This window comes from Hibiscus syriacus, unplaced genomic scaffold, assembly GCF_006381635.1.
Source record: "Hibiscus syriacus cultivar Baekdansim isolate YM2019G1 unplaced genomic scaffold, ASM638163v2 tig00111640_pilon, whole genome shotgun sequence".
Taxonomy (NCBI): domain Eukaryota; kingdom Viridiplantae; phylum Streptophyta; class Magnoliopsida; order Malvales; family Malvaceae; genus Hibiscus; species Hibiscus syriacus.
In genome coordinates, this window is record NW_024063142.1 from 160,822 (window position 1) to 181,014 (window position 20,193).

Consider the following 20,193-nt stretch of genomic DNA (forward strand, 5'->3'; position numbering starts at 1 on the left):
ATAAAAAACTTAATTTATTTACAAATGAACTCCAAACTTTTAATGAAATTATAAAAAAAAAAACTAAAAAATCTCATTTCAACCCCGTTATCATGGCGGAATACTAGAGGAGCACTGACAAAACGACGGCGAGGATGGGTTTTGAGTGGAATTGGACGGTGGTTCAAATGGTGGAGACGGCGTGGCATATGGAAGTCGAGATCAACTGGAATCGACGAAAGTAGCGACGGTGGACGAAACTTCGAAAGCTTCTCCACGTCAAACGACGATAGCTTACAGTGAAATGTCATCAGAAGTTTAATCGGAAGTCGACGTCAGTACCGATGATAGTGACAGTGTGATCCCTGTCGGCCAGGAAATGGGTGAGGGGAGAAGGCACAGGTGAGCGTGAAAGTGGGAGGGGTTATGCTGGTTTTTTTAAATAAATTAAATTCTCAAAATTATCATAGTTTGACACGTGTTGTTTAACTGTCAGTTAACAATGATTTTTAACAGTAGACACCTAAATGTATAATTTTAGAAACTTTAAAAACATATTTTTAATGAAATTTTTTAAACACTACAACGTTTTTTTTGAAAGAGAGTTCAAACACTTATTTTTGTATTAAACATATACTGAATAAAAAATCCTCATGCACTAGTAGTGATCAGCGAAGTTGAAGCTCCCTCTATTTCATAGCCACCAAGTAACTCAATAAAATTGATTCTTTTTTTTTCTAAAAAAAATTATCCACACTTATATAAGAAGCGGATCCAGAAATTTAAGAATGAAGTCTAAAATTTTAATTTTTTTTTCTTAAAAACAATAGGTATGCAAAAATTGTAATTTTTTTCTTTTTTTCCTTAATACATTAAACTAAATTTAACTATTTTTCTAAAATAATGGGATGTCCTTGACTCCTATGGAGGCTTAGTGCATCCGCCACGGAGATGTAATGAAAACAGAAGTTTTGAAATACTCATGTTATAAGCTTTGGATTTATTTTTTTTAAGTATAAAAGGAAACAAATGATCGTGAGTATATAACTATTAAAGTTATAAAATAATTTTTAAATATATATAATATTATTTTATGGAATTTTTTATTATTAAAAATTATAAAATAATCATCATGTATTTAAAACTTAATTTTTTGTTAAAATATCGACAACCATTCAGCTAGGCATAAACAATTGAGAGGACATTATCTTTGTTTTATAAATACCTTGTTGCCGCACTCTTTTTTCACTCGCACAATACACAAAACCCTAGATCGTTTATTTAATTCCCTGCTCAATCTAAATTCCTCTTCTTTTTTTTGAATCGCCGTCTCCGTTTGCCTCTTCTTTTCTCTGGTTAAACAGTTTCTTGAGAAAACAATTATGGTTTCTTGGTTTAAGAGAAAATCCGTTTAAAGTTGATCTCCATTAGTCAGAATTTTTACGAGAACAGTAATGTAGCTATCTTACAATATATATATGTTTAAGCGGCTCTGCATTTGATTTGTTTGTTCCTTTTTTGGTTGAAAGAACGTTTTTTTTTGTAATGTTTCAATCTCTGCTGAGATTCAATCTTTTTACAGAAGATTAATTGAGATCGTTGGTGTAGGAAAGCGTGGATGTTGTAATGGAGACCAAGGGTGGCAAAAAGAGTAGTTGTAGTAGTAATTCTTTACAATACGAAGTCCCTCTCGGTTACAGCATTGAAGATATTCGTCCAAACGGTGGCATCGAAAAGTTCCGATCTGCTGCTTACTCCAACGTATGTTTCCCTTCATCATTCTTGGATTTTGGTAGCGTTTTATTATGTTTTTAGGTCTAACATTTTGTTTCTTCGTTTTTTTTGGTTGCAGTGCGTTAGAATGCCATCCTGATACACGCCTTTGCAAAATGACACTCTCAATTTAGATTAGATTTTCTTCAGCCTCTTCCCCCCCCCCCCCTTCTACTTTCCAAGTATTTATAAGAATCAAAGACTGAAGCATTCCTGAACAATACCAAGTCATTGAGAGCATTTTCCAGTGATATTGTTAATTTTGAGGTTTGTTGTAATGAAAATGGGCATGGATTCACCTCCGCCTCTTTCACCAATAGGCTTTGAAGGCTTCGAAAAACGTTTGGAAATCACTTTCTTTGATGCTTCTATCTTCGATGATCCAAATGGGCTAGGTCTCCGAGCTCTATCTAGAGCCCAACTCGATAACATTCTGGAACCTGCTTGCTGCACCATTGTTTCTCAGCTCTCCAATTCCAACTTCGACTCTTACGTTCTCTCAGAGTCAAGCCTCTTCGTTTACCCAAACAAGATTATCCTGAAAACATGCGGAACTACAAAGCTTCTCTTATCAATCCCCCCGATTCTCGAACTCAGCCACTCACTCTCACTCATCATGTCAAGGGTCAACTACTCACGTGGCACCTTTGTTTTCCCTGATCACCAACCTGCCCCTCACCGCAACTTTTCTGAGGAAGTTGCAGCATTAAACGGGCATTTCTCTGATTTCAATACCGAGGCTTATATAATCGGCGATCCTATGCTTCAAACTCGTAGATGGCACGTGTACTCGGCTGTAGCAAAATGTTAACCACCGCTGATGGAAGATGAGGGGGGAGAGATCAATCTGGAAATGTGCATGACAGGGTTGAATAGTGAAAAGGCGGGCTAGTTTTACAATAATTCTGGGAACGAGAATCGCTCGGCACGTGAAATGACGGAACTGTCCGGAATCGCTGACATTATGCCGAGTCACGTGATATGCGACTACGAGTTTGACCCCTGTGGGTATTCGATGAATGGGATCGAAGGATTCGCTTACTCTACGGTTCACGTGACCCCAGAAGATGGGTTCAGTTACGCTAGCTACGTGGCCATGGGGCTCGGTCCGGAGACTGTCAAGCTGGAACCACTGGTTAAGAGGGTGCTGACATGTTTTGGTCCGAAAGAGTTCTCTGTCGCGGTCACATGCCGTGGCAGGGTCCGAGTCTGGGCCATGGAATATGCTGACATTGAAGGCTACAAGTGCCAGTATACAGTGAAGCAGGAACTGCCAGGTGGTGGGTGTGTGGTTTACAGGACTTACTCCCCCGTAGGCGAGAGCTGCACGGTTCGCATCCCAGCTAAATTGACCATGCAGCAGCGGTGTTGGGAGGCTGTAGCGGAGGAAGTGGAAGAGGAGGAGGATGTGGTGGTTGGTGGGCCGGTGCTTTGTCAGTGTATTTCGTCAGTCTGATATGAGACAGAGCCTCTTAGAGTTGTCTGTTACGTAGCGTGTCTGTCAAATGCTGTCATAAACTGGTGCCAAAAATTTTGGCACTAGTTTAAGTTTTAGTAAGAGCGTCTGGACTAGATTGGAGTCTTTTACAATGCTATTGGTAAATAAAATGGTTTGGCAAGGCCATAAATTTTGTTTATGCGAAGCTCGTTATCAGTGTCATTTCCATGCCTGAATTTCATAATTTGATTGTATCCGTTGATTTCTCGTGGAATCTCTCTTTTATGCTATTTCGGTCACTACGGCAAACTTTTATAATAAAAAGCACACGAGTTAAAATAATTTTAATTATTGGATAGAACTCATCAAATAATTTCAATTATATAAAAGTCATTGTTTTTCAAAGTTCGGTCATCTCAAACTATTCAAAATAAATAAAAATCAAAATAAATCTTTAAAAACCATAGATTCATATATATGGTATATAAATTTAGCGCTGTTTCAAGAAACAAAATTTACACGTTTTGTTGCGCTTTTATCGATCTTCAAATGATTGTGTGTTTTCTCTCTTTTACTCCTTGGGGCTGGCTAATGGCAAACATTAAGAACTAAGAACAGGCAAGTGTTTCGAATTAATTTATAATTTTTTTATTCAAATTAAGATAAAGTGTACAGTTTAAATATAAAATATTATTTTAAAACTATAATAAAACATGCCAATAAGAGGTAGTATGTAAGATAACAAGCCAAGTATAAGATTACATAAGAAAACAAAGCAAAATTGTTGTTTGCGTTTCAATGTAATGAAGCAAATCCCCCATCTTTAATTTGTACACACAACAACAACAAAAAACTGCATGGCTGGGTTTGACATTCTTCATCATAAAAACGACAGGATTTTAGGCCATTTGTAAGCCACCCATTTCCAATACGAAAATGTATTCTTGGGTTGAGAATCAGCCCAGTTAATTCCCTTTCCCCGAGTTGAGGCTGAGCTCGTCCCCCGCCACTCAAAATTGAAAAAGTGAAGCTTCCATTCCACCACCACTAAATTAACAAAAACGAAATTTCCCACAACACTCACGGCCGGATCTCTTATTTATTCCCGGTTCCGAAGCATAGACACTTGATTATATATCAGGCTGGTGAAATAACGATCTCACCTCACCCCAAATCTTCACCTCCGCTGCAACGGGTGAAACAGGTAATTCCCTCTATTGACGGCATCCCCAAATAGATATCAATTTAATTATAACTCTGATTATCTTTTTTGCGTAGATTCTTTCTTCTCGAACAAATCTGCGAAGATCTTCGTAGCCGGGCACCGAGCCCTAGTTGGTTCAGCTATAGTCCGCAAATTCCAATCTCTGGACTTTACCAACTTCGTAGTCCGCACCCACTCCGATCTGGACCTCACCCGCCGATCCGACGTCGAATCCTTCTTCGCCTCTGTGAAGCCTCAATACGTCGTACTTGCAGCCGTGAAAGTTGGCGGAATCCACGCCAATAATACCTACCCGGCCGATTTCATCTCCATCAACCTCCAAATCCAGACCAATGTAATCGATTCCTCGTACCGCCATGGCGTCAAGAAAAGCCTTTTCTTCGGATCCTCCTGCATTTATCCCAAATTTGCGCCACAGCCCATCCCTGAAAACGCGCTCTTGTCCGGTCACCTGGAGCCCACCAACGAATTATATGCGGTTGCCAAGATCGCTGGGATCAAAATGTGCCAAGCTTACAGAATCCAGCACGGGTTCGATGCTATTTCCGCTATGCCGACGAACTTATACGGCCCCAACGATAATTTCCATCCGGAGAATTTCCACGTTTTACCCGCTTTGATGAGGAGATTCCATAAAGCCAAAGTCGAAGGAGCAAAAGAAGTTGTTTGGGGGACCGGGAGTCCGTTAAGGGAATTTTTGCACGTGGACGATCTAGCTGATGCTGTGGTTTTCTTGATGGGGAATTACAGTGGATTGGAACATGTGAATGTAGGTAGTGGAAAAGAGGTTGCCATCAAGGAATTAGCTGAGTTAGTGAAGTCGTTGGCTTTGATGGGGAGCTTGTTTGGGATACTTCAAAGCCTGATGGGACTCCTAGGAAACTCATGGATAACTCGAAGCTTGGTTCATCGGGGTGGAGTGCCAAGATTTCATTGAAAGATGGGCTTGTCGATACTTACAAATGGTACTTGGAGAATGTCAAGCAATGATACAGGTGATATTGGTAGTTTCTTTCACTGACGAGTATTTTGATCGGGGTTGATGTTGTCATCATTATTTAAGCTGATGTTATTGTCATGTTTTGATATGCCATTTGAATAATTTGAGGTTAATTGTGTACCAATTATCTGGCATCCGTGTTGAGCATAAGGAATTCCCTTGGGGTATATTGGATTGAACTGTCTATATGGAGGAATTGACTTGAATTTTTTGTTTTAATCTTGAGCTGGGTAAGTTATGTTCTATTATGGTTTTGATTTTAATATACTCATCTTTTTTTGAAGGGAATCTTTGAAACAACTGTGAACTAGGTTTCTGCTAAAACGTGGAATCATGTAATTACTTCATTTTGCTGTCAATGATTATGTTACTAGGTTTACTGAAGACCTATCTTTGTAGTCTTTGAAACATGGCCTGTTGGGATGATATTGTTACCTGCCATGGGCAGTTGAGCCTTATTATTAGAACTACTATCTTGCATGAGAAATGATGGTTGATAACAAGCTCACCCCTGTCGGCAATGACCTTATAGTATGCGTATTAACTTGAATGATCACTATATAGAGACACTTGCCATTGCTTTTCTAATGTTTTGTTTTTAAAGATTGATTAGTTCTTAAAAACTTTTTATGCATCTATTATGCTACTACAACCATGTTTTATCATGAATGTCGAAGATTCATCTGTTGTTCACACATGGAAGTGTGCCTAGTAAGATACAAACTGTAGAATGGGGGAGGGATATGTGTGAACTTGGTAACTTTTCACCTATGCATAACCATGTCCATTGTTCTTCTATTATGTTATTATACCATTACACTTTCTGTGTGTATCACCCCATATATCCCACCCTGCTCATTCTAGAATTTGAACTCGAAACATCCAAGATATAGTCTGAAGCTCTAACTTACAGGGTGCCCCCGCACTCCTATCCCCTCCCAAGGGACATCCATGGCTGTGGCTTAGCATTAACCATTTTGGAATTGTGTCTAAAGCACTCGTTGCTGCAGTGTAAATTTCATTTTGTTGAGTAAAGCAGTAGATGTTGAACATTTAAATTATTATAAAATGGTTTCCTATTACTTGAATGTATTTTCAGTCATTGTTACTATGAATGCCCGAGGTTAAACAGAATTAAGCGAAATTCAGCTAATGCAATTGCTGATTGTGTAATTCATGCAATTTGGACGAGACTGTGTTTTCTCCTCCATTTTAAGGGTCATTAGACGAAATTACCCAGAAAGTATGATAGAGTCGATATATTATTCAACTCGATCCTCACGTAACAATATTTTTTAAAGCAGTTGTTATTCGGAGAGCTGCCGTAAATCTGTTTGTATTAAAAAGGTAAAATTTTGATGTGATTGCTCGTTTGTCTTCCATTGGTTGGTGTTTTAGAAATTAGAAGACCTGAAAAAGTAAATGGGTCTCACCCGATTTGCTAATGGCCCGAAGGACATAAGCTGTAAAGCCACTACGCGGCATTCTCGCCATATCACACAGCCTGTGCTTTATTATTTATTTATATAATGGGAGAGAAGGAAACTACCAATTGAAACTTTAATTTTAAATTTCTCGATTAACACAGAGATGCAATTAATTGATTTGAAGAGGGCAGCGGTCATGTATGTATCTCTTCAGGTCCATAAAGTAAACATTGATGACGAGACCAATTGAATAAAGAATCAATCATCAGGGAAACTGAGATAGATCTTCATCTGACCTGACCAGGCACGTAAACTTTAATACAAGGGGGAGGTCTCTGTTCATTCATTACATGCCACACTCCTCTTAAATGCTGTCATTACATCCAACTTCCATTCATGCAATAGCTTTAGGCCTTCCCAAACTGGCTGGGTTTTGAAACAAACAAACAAAAAAAAAACTTGTAGACACAGTACTCGAGCTGTAATGGAAAATATGGTTTATTTCAAGCAAAAATGGTTGAAAAAAATAAACAAAACATTTAGCCTGCCTACAACCAAGTGCTCGGCTCAGTACTGGGTTGGCATCCACAATTTAGATATTTCTCTTTTGATTACACTTCCTTTCTAAGATTTTGATTTGATTAATTTAGATTAATCTTAATTACATAGCTGACTTTAATAGATAAATCTCTTAACAAATTTTTTTTACATAAACAAAAACTCAAACCTAAAATCTTATTTAAGATTAAACCGGCTCAGTTAATCACAATTTAGATATTTGAGTCAATCAAATCACTGTTTGAGATTTTAATTACTACTATTTCTTTGCTAAAATCTGTCTGCAGCTACCCACATAAGACAAGACAATATCATAAATTTGCTGACCCTCTGTTTTCTGATTTGGACAACCACCTGACTCAATTTTGTTTATTTTAAATAGTTTTGGATAAAGCAAAGATTTGTGTGATCCTAAAATGTAAATAAGAGATAAGCATGAAAGTACACACAAGGAAGAATAAAAAACTAAATACTACATGGTTGGATGTTGAAATATTTTAGAAATACCTGAACCCATCTCATCTATCACAGACAAATTAAAAAAAATCACTTTAAACATTCTGTTAAACACATTACTATGATTCTAAGTATTGTTTACCAAAAACATTCAACAGAACACTTTGGGTTGTTTTATTCTATTTATGTAATTATCATTGGGAAATCACTTTCGAGGAAATTACCATCATCAATGAAAAGGGCCCCACCCACCAAAGGTAGAAAACATTGAAACACACCTGGCCTAACCTAATCTAAACTAAACGAGCAAAAACACACAACCCAGGTTCACGTGCATACCACAAACCCAAAAAAAAGGGAGCAGAACCCAATATTTGCAGTGTAGTGGCAGCATGACAGGACACTTCCATGAATCCCCAAACCCCATACATCATCGTCACCACTCAATTACCTCAAGCCTCTTTGTCTTTCCCTTTGTATTTTTTCCCCGTCTCTCAAAATTATCAAACCTACATTTAAAATATATAGCCCAAGCTTAGACTCTACTTCTATGGTGCCAGCGCAACGGCCAACTCTAGGTGCTCTCTAGGCCAGCAGTTTCCCTTCACCCCACCCCACCCCACAAACCAAATCACTACACTATTAACATGAGAACAAATGCATGAAAAGATTGCAAATTATTACAGGAATGGAAAACCCTTACAACATATACACTGACTTTGTATTTTTTAACCTTCTTTCTCATTATTTTCTTTGCCTCGTGAAACAAGCACCAGCACTAACTAAAGAAAAAAGAGGAAGTTCGTGCCACTAAAAATTTTAAAATTCAGAGAGGAAAAGATCAGCGAAGAGAGCAGCAACATACCCGTTGCTTTTACCAACATTATGGAGCAAGTGAGCAACAATGTAAGCTCCAAGCAGCAAAAACTATTCAAGTGTATTCATAAATGAACAATGTAAGAGATTGAGCCGATCCCGCCAATATCACCACCACAGCGGCCGTCGCCGCATCCACCATCTCCCATCAGTGAAAGCTGAAGAAGAAGAAGAAGAGAGATTGGAGTTCGAAGAAAATGATATTCCTTCTATAATTGCCCCATGCTTCTTCATACGAGCAACCAAAACCCATTTTCTTCACGTAAATTCTCATGGAAAAGCCCAACCTTGCTTCAATTTCCATTGTAGATGGATTTAAAACTGCAATCACCATATCCCACCACTCTTGAAGAGAGCTTTCGTCCTCACACCACCGTAAGCCTATCATCATTATAACACAAAAACACAAAGACTGAAAGGAAAAAAGAAATAAAAGCAACAAAAGATACTTGTAGGAGAGTTAAGAAATGGTAAAAAATCAAAGAGAAAAAACATAAAATGAAGCACATGGGTTTGGTGTGTGTACGTTTTGAATGTTATTTTCGGCTGCTTTTCGTCGGACAGGGATTTCCTATGATGGGGTTTCCTTGTCTTAACTTAGAAAGAAAAATATTTAGAGATATTGAAAGAGTGAATAAAAAGAAAGATAACATTTTGGAAGGAAGAGGAGGAAAAAAAGAGGTTGCTTGCAATTGCATGCGTGTGTGTGTACACTCAAAACATAATGAGGCCAATTAAAGGAGCGGATGGATGTTCGTCTGTTGGTACGGTTTGGAAGGGTTCGGTTTCTGCAATGTTTTGGATTATAAAAGACGGAGGTGAGATTTATGGAGACGACCACATCATGATGGAGGAGTTATATCGTACTACACTTTTAATATATAATTAAAAAAATATATTATCAGTTTTATTATCTTTTAAATAATAAAATTGATAAAAAAAAAGTATCGAAAATATTATTATTTTTACTTAAATTATTTTTTTTGATATTTTCGATAAAGTGTCTAACAATAACCAAATGAGTAAAAATAATAATAAAATTAGTAGCGTTTTATCGATTTTGTTAATAAAACCAATAAAACGTTCAATAATAAAAAATTAATAAAAATAATAATATTTTTGATTATTTTTTAATCGATTTTATTATTATTAAGGCTACGTGATCATTCCCCCATGAAGTGGTAATCGGCCTAAACAACAACATTAAGTTTTATGGATTCTAGGGAGTGTAAGTGGCTAAGGCCACATGATAACCTACATCCACTTCAGGTCTCTGTCTTTGCTCAATGCGGATGGTTTGGGCGTTGGGACTTTGGGGGTCCCCTTCCCCTCCGGTCAAACGATCCCTACTGACTTCTCCTTTTTATTGTGGGACTAACCCTCCCCCCTTTATGAACCCTGGGACCAATGCCTACCAACAAGGTTGTTCGGCCATTCAGCTCAACCCGTATCCGTGTTTTAAAAGCAAAATGAAAAAAAAGTGTAACCCGGATTTCACGTATCCGTGTTTTACAGAGCATCGAGCTTCGTCGAATTTCCTTTTGTCTTTCCAGTCTCTGCCGGTGCTTTTTGTTATTACTTTGATTACTTGTAATTATTAAAGGCTTAATATACTTTTAAATGTATAAACTATAATTCAAGTTGATTTTTACTACATAAAAAATTTGATAGCAATTTTTCGTTAAAAATACGTGTTTAACATTTTTAACGTTAAATTTTTAGGTGTATAAACCGTAATGGTAGTTAAATTTGATTGTTATCTAACATGTATTACGTGTATAAAATTTTAAAAAATATTTTAAAAAATATATAATAGTATAATTAAAAAAAACTCCAAAATTTCACCATGGATCGATCGCCGTCAGTATGTGGCTGTCATCTTTGATACCATCATAACCGTATTGTCGTCGCGACCAAAACTCAGTCCTTCATCCATCGTGAAACTATATCGATCGTTGTAAAAAGTGCCGCGAAGGGTTATCAATTTTCAAAATTTTTCTTCGCTGTTTTATGACGATCTTAACTGCTACAGCTAGCCCTACGTTACACGGTCACCACTATTGAGTTCCTCGCCCTCTTCTGAATAAAATCCTGTCAGTGGTGACCCTTCATCATCATCAGAGGTGGGGGATGGGTGAGAAAGGGACGACGTGAGGATTTAATTTTTTTATTTCAAAAATAATATTTCTATTACTAAAAATAAAAAAAATAAAAGAATATAAAAGTATGAATCTAAAAGTGTAAAGGAAGAAACGTTAGATACATATTTTTAATGAAAATCTTTAGACATCAAAAATTAATTTGATATATAATTTAAACACTGAAATAATATTAAACCTTATCTAAGTGTCCCTTGCTTGCTTATCATGCCCAAAATACCTGCTTATTCTTGTTGTTTAGGCATTGGTAAAGTACAGAATTCATTATTCAACTATTTTATCACTTTTATTTTGGTCATATAAATTAAAGTTTTTCAATTTAATCATTGAACTTTCACATTATTCATGTTTTATACGCTCTATCGTTTAAATTATAAACTCTCTGAAGAAAAATTATTTTAATGTTTTTATTATGATATGACATTTTTATTAAATTTTTTTAGATGAATATATGCATTTGTCATTCCAAAACTCTGGGAAAAACCCGTACACCCCAGCCAGAAAAAAGGGCAAAACCCAAAGAATTAAACAATAAACAAATAACCTATACCATCATAATTCACTCTAAATCCCAAGTTAGGCAGTCATTCCCCCATATTTCAACTTCATCCCCCTCAGGCTCAATGAAACCAAATCTTTAACCCGCTGAATGACCTCCTCCACAGTGGATGCAACACCCTGAAAGCGCCTTCGGTTCCGTTCCCTCCAAATTCAAGCAACAACAATTCCAAGCTAATCTCAAAACAGTCGACAGCAAAGACCTACCCTTTAAATATAGGCAAGCCCACTGGAATTCCTGATCCCAATCCAACACCAACCTTTGCAACCAACAAAGATGAAAGATACCACCCCACACAGCTCTAGAAAAACTACACTTAAAGAACAAGTGGTTTCTAGTCTCCTGCTCCATCTAGCACAGCTCACAAGTACCGTGAGTCTATCCTTGGTAGGTAACCTATAAAGAACAACCACCCAAACAATAACAGAACATTTAGGAACATGCCCCGAATGCCAAACAAGTCTATCCCAAATCACCTTGTCCCTCTTCATCCGCAGCTCACTTCAAACTTCCCGAGACGAGGAGAATGACGCACCCAAAAATCCTTGGATACGGGCAGCCCTCGATCGAACTTTCAGCAAGCCCCTCCAAGCCCAACTACAGTTCTGCGGGCAAGACAAATCCTAAAAAGAATTCGTTTTAATTATGTAAGCATGCACTCAAGCAACCCAAATAGAACCATCTTTAAGCAAGATCTTCCTAATCAACCCAATCACAAGCATATTAATGATGATGCCTCCCTCTCTTATAGGGTGTTATTTCTCTGATTTTCGACGAGGCTGTTCTGGAGCCCACATTTTGTCCCATGTACGCTCTTTTGTGTTCTGATCTTAACGATAAGCTCCCTTCATTCCCATCCGACGAACCTGGGGAAAAAGAAATCACTTTTAAGCGAGTCCTCTTGAATAACTGTCAGGAGGCATTTGAGGGAGCTGACAAGCTCAGGCAAGAAGTGAGGCAGATGATTTCCCCTGAACAAGAGATGGAGCGTAGAGATAAAGAAAGGATAGTCAAACTTCGGACTCTTGGTAACATTCGTTTACTTGGTGAGGTTCTGAAGCAGAAAATGGTACCTGAGAAGATAGTGCATCACATTGTACAGGTTATTGATGATACTTTGTTTCTCATGGCCTTATGAATCAAACTCGGGTTTAAGTAATTTACTGATATATATGTGTGTTTATTTGTGTGTATTTTGCTTATTCTGGTGAACAAGAAACTTTTGGGTCCTGATACCTAAGTTTGTCCTGCCGAGGAGAATGTCGAAGCCATTTGTCAATTTTTCAACATTATTGGTAAGCAGCTTGATGAGACTCCAAAATCACGGCGCATAAATGATGTCTACTTCAACAGACCGAAGGAATTGACTACAAATCCTCAGCTTGCACCAAGATTGAGATTTATGGTTCACGATGTTCTTGATCTGCGTGCAAACAACTGGGTTCCCAGACGTGAGGAGGTAACTCATAAAGGCCATTGATGTTTCTGTCTCAGATTAGAAATACTGTTGATTTATCCATTTCGATGGGTTTTTGTATCTCCTCTTTATTTGATTTTTGTAGATGAAAGCCAAGACAATTACAGAAATCCATTCGGAAGCCTAAAAAAATCTTGGGGTGCCTCCAGGTGCTATTGCAAGTATTAGGAATAGTCGTGTTGTTTCTGCTGGTCCAGTGAGTCCTGGTTCTGGTGGTTTTCCTGTCAATCGTCCTGGTAGTGGGGGTATGATGCCTGGAATGCCAGGAACTAGGAGGATGCCTTGTATGCCAGGAATGGACAATGATAATTGGGAGGTTCCCAAAACCGGTCAATGCCAAGGGGTGATGGACAGGGGCGTGCCCCTCACCATTAACGAATAAGTCGACACCAATGAATCCAAGGTTGTTACCTCAAGGTTGCGGTGGCCTGGTGAATAGTAGGACAAGTGCCCTGTTGCAGGGTAGTTCAACCTCTCCTGCTAGGCCATCCATCTCGATTTTAGGTGCTGAACCTGTTGCACAACCTTCTCTCTCTGCCAAACCTGCTCTGCAGGCTGCTGTGTCTCCACTACCTACTCAGGCTGCCAGATTTAATCCAGATGATCTACTGAGAAAAACACGGTCACTATTGGACGAGTATTTGAGCATTAGGGTGCTGGATGAAGCATTGCAATGCGTGGAGGAATTAAAATCTCTTGCATACCACCCTGAGGTTGTTAAAGAAGCAATCTCGATTGCATTGGAGAAAAGCACACCTTGTGTTGAGCCAGTTTCAAATCTTCTGGAGTACTTGTTTACGAAGAAAGTTCTGATGGCTAGAGACATTGGGATTGGATGCCTGCTCTATGGTGCCTTGTTGGACGATGTTGGCATTGACTTACCAAAAGCACCAAATAAGTTTGGAGAAATAATTGGGAAACTTGTTTTGGCTGGGGGTTTAGATTTCAAGGTGGTGAAGGAAATTCTCAAGAAGATGGAAGATGACTTCTACCTGAAAGCTGTATTTGATGCAATAATGAGAATTGTTAGCTCAAATCCTTCGGGGAAAGCGCTGTTGGATGCACAGGTGACCGAGGTTGAGGCCTGTAAGAGTATTCTTGATTTTGCATTCTACTTGTAGTTACAATATCCGTCCGTCCATCAATCCATCCATCCATCCGGGCAGAAGGACTGGTGCTTTTTATCACCACTTAAACAAAACGTTCCCCATCGATTCTCCTCGCCTCTTCTTTTGAGGCTAGCAACTTGCCAATTGCAGTTAGATTTTTATCGAGTTGTACATTTTTCCTTTTGCTATCATTTTTTTTAACGAAAAAAAATCAATTTAAATTGTATGAATAACGAATTATCATTTTGTAATTTTTATTCGTCGAAAAACTCAATAAAAAACGTCATATAATCAAATGAATATTTTATAGTTCTTAATAATCGATAAATTCAACAAAATAATCTTATAGTTAGGGATGGTAACTCAACTCGAACCCGACACGATCGGGTCGGATTTTTTTTTAAAAATTTCAGGTTCGGGTCTGGTTTTTTTAAATGCACTGTTCTGGTCGGGTTTAGGGTGGAAAAAATCCGACCCGACTCGAAAAATATATATAATTTTACCATATATATTTAAGGATAATTACAATAATACCCCTCTATATATAATTTTTTTCAATTAAGTCAATATTTTTATTAAATAAAAATATTTTTTTATTATTTCGGGTCGGGTCGGGTGAAATCTTAATTTTATCGGATTGAATCACGGGTGAAGGACCCTTTCTTCTCGGATCGAGTGGCCTAAAAACCCGACCCGACCCATTGTCATCCCTACTTATAATATGTACCCATATGTATTTTACCTATAATAATAATAATAATAATTATAATAATAATAATAATAATAATAATAATAATAATAATAATAATAATAATAATAATAATAATAGTAATAGCACTTAATTGGCGCTAATATCACTGATATATATGAGGTCCAAAGCGAATGAGAGAGATAAAATTCTAATAATAATGGATTCCATTGCACTGTCCCCGTAAAAATCAATATTCAAAACAAAACACTGCAAATTACTGAGATCTCCAAAGATACAGAAAAGGGTAGCAGCTTCAGAATCAGTCCGTTTGTATAAGTGGAATTTGCAAGTACAATGAAAACCTAACATCGTCTTCCCTCCCACTCTGACCTACCCACCAAACCAAAGCAACCATACCATTTTTTAAAATTGAATGTACTTCCTTTTTTGAGTGTTGATTTGCAAATGTAAGGGAAAGAGGAAACCCCCTGCCTGCCAGAATCCGATTCATTCACCTACTCACCTCTTGTTTTATCCATTCAAGGGTTCTAAAATTTTCATTTCTCTTGTTTCCATCGCTGCTGCTCATTAGTTTCTTTAAAAGTTTTTGTATTCTCTTATACCCTTTTCGAAAAAATGGAATTTTTACGCACCGTTTGTTCAAAGTCGATTCTTTTTTTTTCACAATCACCCTCACTTATCTTAAAACAATGAAAAGTTTCTTCTTTTTTTCCTAACTATTTTCTCTGAACTTTAATTTTTTTATTTTTCAATTATGAGCAAGAGAGGAATGCAGTGGTTGGATGATAAGAGAGATGGGTTTTTCTCTGTATGTCATTTTAGGAATGAAATTTGGCGTTTCACTGAACTCCCCAAACCCCCGTGACATCGGTGGAACCAAACCTACGTTTTCCGATTTGTTTCTGAAGTATTTACCAATTGGAGTAGTAGGATTGGTGGAAGGCGAAGAAGCGTCGAAAAAGAAGAAAGTCAGCCTAAAAGTGAAAATCAAGGTTTCCAATCCTTCATTAAGAAGGTTAATAAGCGGTGGCATTGCTGGGGGCGGTTTCAGGGACTTGGGTTGCGCCATTAGAGATAAATAAAGACACATTTGATGGTTGGGAGCAGTGGGACCTCTACAACCAAAGTGTTCCACAATATATTGCAGACTGATGGGTGGAAAAGGTTGTTTAGGGGAAATCTTGTTAATGTGATTCGAGTTGCACCTAGCAAGGCGATTGAGGTAGTAAACCCCTGAATTGCAAATGGTGTTTCTATTAATTTGTTTTGGCATTTTTTTTTGGTATGGATATTGCCATGCTGCTTAGGTACTGGCTTGGTTTAGAGCTTTGTGATAAGCCAAAGTTGTAGGTTGATAGCTTAACTGGATCAAAGTGATTGTTTTTTGGTTGGTTGGTTGGATAATGAAACAAAGCTTTATTTACTTTGGATAAGCAATGTGGTAAATTAACGGTAAATATAAAGGTTGCGGTCACTATGATATTTCATTACTCTCTTAAAGAGTCTGTTCGTAATGAAACATTCTATGCACATACTGTTTCACCTTTCTGCTCCTTCAAAGCCAGTTAATTCTCAATGAACGATATTTCCCTGTCTTAATTAGTTTCAGCCGGCAATGTCTGTTTCTGTTGTTTCTTTTGTTATCTGTTTGGATCTTCTCGTTCTTTTACTCACAAGACTGAATATTCAATAAGGTATCTCGATAAACATCTACTTGCTGCCACTTGCTTCTATGGTTAAATATCATCAGTTGAATATGCAATTGATTTTGGTTTAGAATATAATTAGTTGAATACGCAATTGATTTTGGTTTAGAATATAATCAGTTGAATATGCAATTGGTTTTGGTTTAGAATATAAGTAATTGACTAAGGATGGTCTTCTTTATGGTTCTATTCATCCTAAAAGATAAGCAAATTTCACAAGGAGATTTGCAAAACTATTAAAGACGTAATTTCTTTTATCATGTAGGTCAATTTTTCTGGGCTGTTGGCATCAATTTGACTCTCTGATTCCTATTTTATTGTTATTGCTGATTATTAAATCTTCTTTTCGTATGACAAGGTTGTAAACAAGCTTTTTGATGCATTTTTCTTATTCTGCAAAATTGTTCTTTTTGGTTCTTAATCTTCTCCGTGAACTTTGAAACATATGAAAGAAGTGGACAAGATTTTTTGTAGATCATTTATTGGCGAACATTGCTGCCATAAGTTCCATGCTTTGTACTACTATGCTATCTTTCATCTTTGGTTATGCTACTAATTGCTAGTGGAAATTTCCTCCCATTTTAAGCTGATAGGCCAACAAAATGGCAGCGCAAAGGTTAAGCTGCATCTTTCTGAGATTATGATTCTATGCACTATTTATATTGAAGCACATACTAAAGAGAGTTGCAATTATTCCTGACGTGTTCTTTTAGTTGTACCTGTTTCCCATGTACTGCAGCTATTTGCTTTTGACTCTGTGAATAAGCTGTTGTCACCCAAACCTGGAGAAGAATCAAAGATACCAATTCCTGCATCATTAGTTGCCGGGGCCTGTGCTGGTGTCAGCTCAACTTTGGTGAATTATCCTCTTGAGTTAGTCAAGACTCGATTAACCATTGCGGTAAATATTCCAGAATTTGCAATTCACTGAGTAAAAGTGTGTTCTGACTTAAATCTGAGACTTGTTAGTTTTGAAGAATAATATTTTTGATGGTATACTTGATGCTTTCTTAAAAATACTGCAAAAGGAAGCCCTGCTTAACATTACAGAGGCCTTGCTCCTAGTCTCATCGGAGTAATTCCGTATGCCGCCACAGATTATTTTGCATATGATACTTTACGGAAAGTGTACCGTAAAATTTCTAAAGAGGAAAAAATTGGGAATATTGAAACTCTTTTAATTGGATCACTAGCTGGGGCCATTTCAAGTAGTGCAACATTCCGCTGGAGGAGGCCCGAAAGCACATGCAGGTTGGAGCACTCAATTGAAGACAGGTCTACAAGAATGTGGTGCATGCACTCGCAAGCATTCTTGAACAGGAAGGGATCCGTGGTCTGTATAAAGGTTTGGGTCCAAGATGCATGAAGTTTGTACCTGCTGCTGGGATTTCTTTCATGTGCTATGAAGCATGCAAAAGGATATTGGTTGACCAAGGTGATGATGAAGCGTCGAGTTTGAGGTCAAAATGGAATAACTCATCTTTTAGACGAGAATGAGACGACATACGTTTTAAGTCCATCTATTTTTTTTTTAAAGATTTTTCTCCTGAACTATTTTTGTTTAGGATCAGTTCAGGTTGTGGTGTTTTTGTGTTCATTGAAAAATGTTTTAGCAACTAGTTTAAGTGGGATTACCCTTTGATCCATTTTATTTTACTGCGAGTGATTAACATGTTTTCCAGTGTATAGGAAGTGTTATTCGCTAACTTTTTACTGTGTAATTTTAACTTTAGTTTTCCCTCGAGGGAAACTGCAATGCAAGAAATAGAAGAATCTTGAGAGCTAGACGTTAGAATCAAGGCGTCTGGTATGACTTACATCTGAAAATCAGATGGCTTGGTGACAGCTGAAGAAAGGGATTGACAACAAATTTGAATATCGAATAATAAACGGCAATAGTAGTTTACAAAAATTCCTAAAATCTCATCACAGTGACTAAGCTTCACTCACAGGCAAACAAGAACAGAATTGTTAAAGATGCTCACAATCAAAGTGACACGGCTAAAATTAAGGGAGCATCTTATTCTTAGCTTAGCTTTACTCATTATCTAAGGCTTCCTCAGCAGTGGCTGCCATCAACTCATCAAACTTCTCTGACTTCCCCAGCAGTATTTCAATCTACAGTATAATAAATTGCAATAAGATAAGTTCAATCATGATCCTGAAAATTAATGCAAGTCTTATGGACAAAAGTAGAACAGGTGAATATAATTTATGTCACACAACTACACAATAACCAGAGGCCTCCTTGTATATCTAATTGGTCTAACAGTCTTGCAACTTACTTTTGCTTTTTGTACCGGTCGTCCGCCTGATTCCTCTCTCATGTCAATGGTAGAAGTCATGATTTCTGACATACAATGCATATATATCAAGATACAAAGTTTATCAAAATGAGATGAAAGCTAAAAGGTATCTTGTTAAGGGTGAGACTCCCACTTTTCTCGATGGCCAGCCCATTGTTCTTCAATATCTCAGCAATGGTAACAACACTAGCGATAGCTGTCAGGCAGCGTCGAAAGCGAGTTAAAAAAAAGCAAGATAAAGAAATAGTTACGTTTTCCTCAACATTCAAAACCAAGAGCCTAATTGCAAGGCAATCATAAATCACATTCCATAAATATACACATAGCATGTTTGTATGTCAAGTGGTAATGTGTTGTATTTCAACCAAAGTTCTGTAAAACAAATCATTCATTTTGTTCCTTTGTAGTAGCCATGAAAGGTAACAATAATAAAACAGTTTGCGAGCTCTATGATGTGTTAGCCACACGGGTTGAAGCTATCAAATTAGATGACAATCCCATCCCTCAAAAGCTAAACAGAACATTTTAATAAGAAATCCAAAGAGCAGCAAAGCAAACTGCCACTTCAATACTGACAAGAACATCCGAATAAAAAACTCCAAGAATGAGTAAACTAAGCAACTGAAACTGCAAAGAAGAGCGAAGAAAGAATACCCATTCCAAGCGCTGAGAGTTCCACCTCATTGTATTGCTGCATGTACCTCTGCCAAAAGGGAGCAAAACAACTAAGAAAAAATATATATTTTAATTCATTTTTCGTTCATATAATCCCCAATTTTCTTGAAAAATTTCACATCATGATAAAAAAAACGTGCAGTAATCGTACGGAACGAGAAAAAAGAATTCCGAAAGGAAAAAACAAATGAAAAAACAAAGAGAAGGAACCTTGGCGAGATTAACGTAGAAGAAGAGGGGTTTCTGGGTATTGGAGACTTGGATACGGTTCTTCTTGTTGTTGGAGGCTGATGAATTCACTGCCTCTGTTGTTCCCACCATTCTCGTCGTTCAGAGAGACAGAAAACAAAACCCTAGGTATTTATATCACTTCCGGTTTCATAAAACAAACAAACAAAACGGAGAGAAGAGAGACTCAAAAACCCTTGAATTCAACTCCTCTTTTATCGGAGATTTCCATGCTTTTCGATGGAATCGAGTATTTTGGGAGTACAACAAATTGATTTGGATTGGTTCAAGCTAAATCATACGTGTCGGTACCAAATCTTTTTATTTCTATTTTATGAAATTTTGGTTTAACAATAGATTGATTTGCTTTCACAAATTACAAGTAACACTATATGAAATTAAAATAAAATCATGTATGCTATTATAAATCTGTTGATTAAATTTGGTGTTATTTAGTACTAAGCAGCAATTTAAGTAACTATTCCATTCAACAATTCATCATCAAACTTGAAAGAGTATCGGAGATTAAA

General features: G+C 37.3%; 1 protein-coding gene, 1 long non-coding RNA gene and 4 pseudogenes across 4 annotated transcripts; 5 read left to right on the top strand and 1 right to left on the bottom strand.

Annotated features, from left to right (window-relative positions):
* Positions 1-1,244: 1,244 nt before the first annotated feature.
* On the top strand, positions 1,245-1,954 carry LOC120166585. 2 transcript variants are annotated; one of them, XR_005519942.1, is made up of 3 exons: positions 1,245-1,435; positions 1,588-1,740; positions 1,832-1,954. It is a non-coding gene; the product is annotated as an uncharacterized LOC120166585 (long non-coding RNA). The 2 variants fall into 2 exon arrangements; XR_005519943.1 differs by having other exon boundaries at positions 1,245-1,430.
* Positions 1,955-1,983: 29 nt separating this feature from the next.
* On the top strand, positions 1,984-3,337 carry LOC120166584 (annotated as a pseudogene).
* A 789-nt stretch (positions 3,338-4,126) lies between these two features.
* Positions 4,127-5,634, top strand: LOC120166520 (annotated as a pseudogene).
* A 6,092-nt stretch (positions 5,635-11,726) lies between these two features.
* LOC120166521 lies at positions 11,727-14,048 on the top strand (annotated as a pseudogene).
* A 937-nt stretch (positions 14,049-14,985) lies between these two features.
* On the top strand, positions 14,986-18,110 carry LOC120166424 (annotated as a pseudogene).
* A 203-nt stretch (positions 18,111-18,313) lies between these two features.
* LOC120166422 (uncharacterized protein At2g34160-like) lies at positions 18,314-19,919 on the bottom strand. 2 transcript variants are annotated; one of them, XM_039175674.1, is made up of 5 exons: positions 19,646-19,919; positions 19,415-19,463; positions 18,888-18,956; positions 18,740-18,804; positions 18,314-18,572 (listed from the first exon to the last, which is right to left on the bottom strand). In XM_039175674.1, exons 1-5 carry the CDS (start codon positions 19,754-19,756, stop codon positions 18,492-18,494), a joined length of 375 nt encoding a protein of 124 aa, XP_039031605.1. In that variant the 5' UTR covers positions 19,757-19,919; the 3' UTR covers positions 18,314-18,491. The 2 variants fall into 2 exon arrangements, with proteins under 2 accessions (XP_039031605.1, XP_039031606.1); XM_039175675.1 differs by having other exon boundaries at positions 18,894-18,956; positions 19,646-19,905.
* Positions 19,920-20,193: the final 274 nt, after the last annotated feature.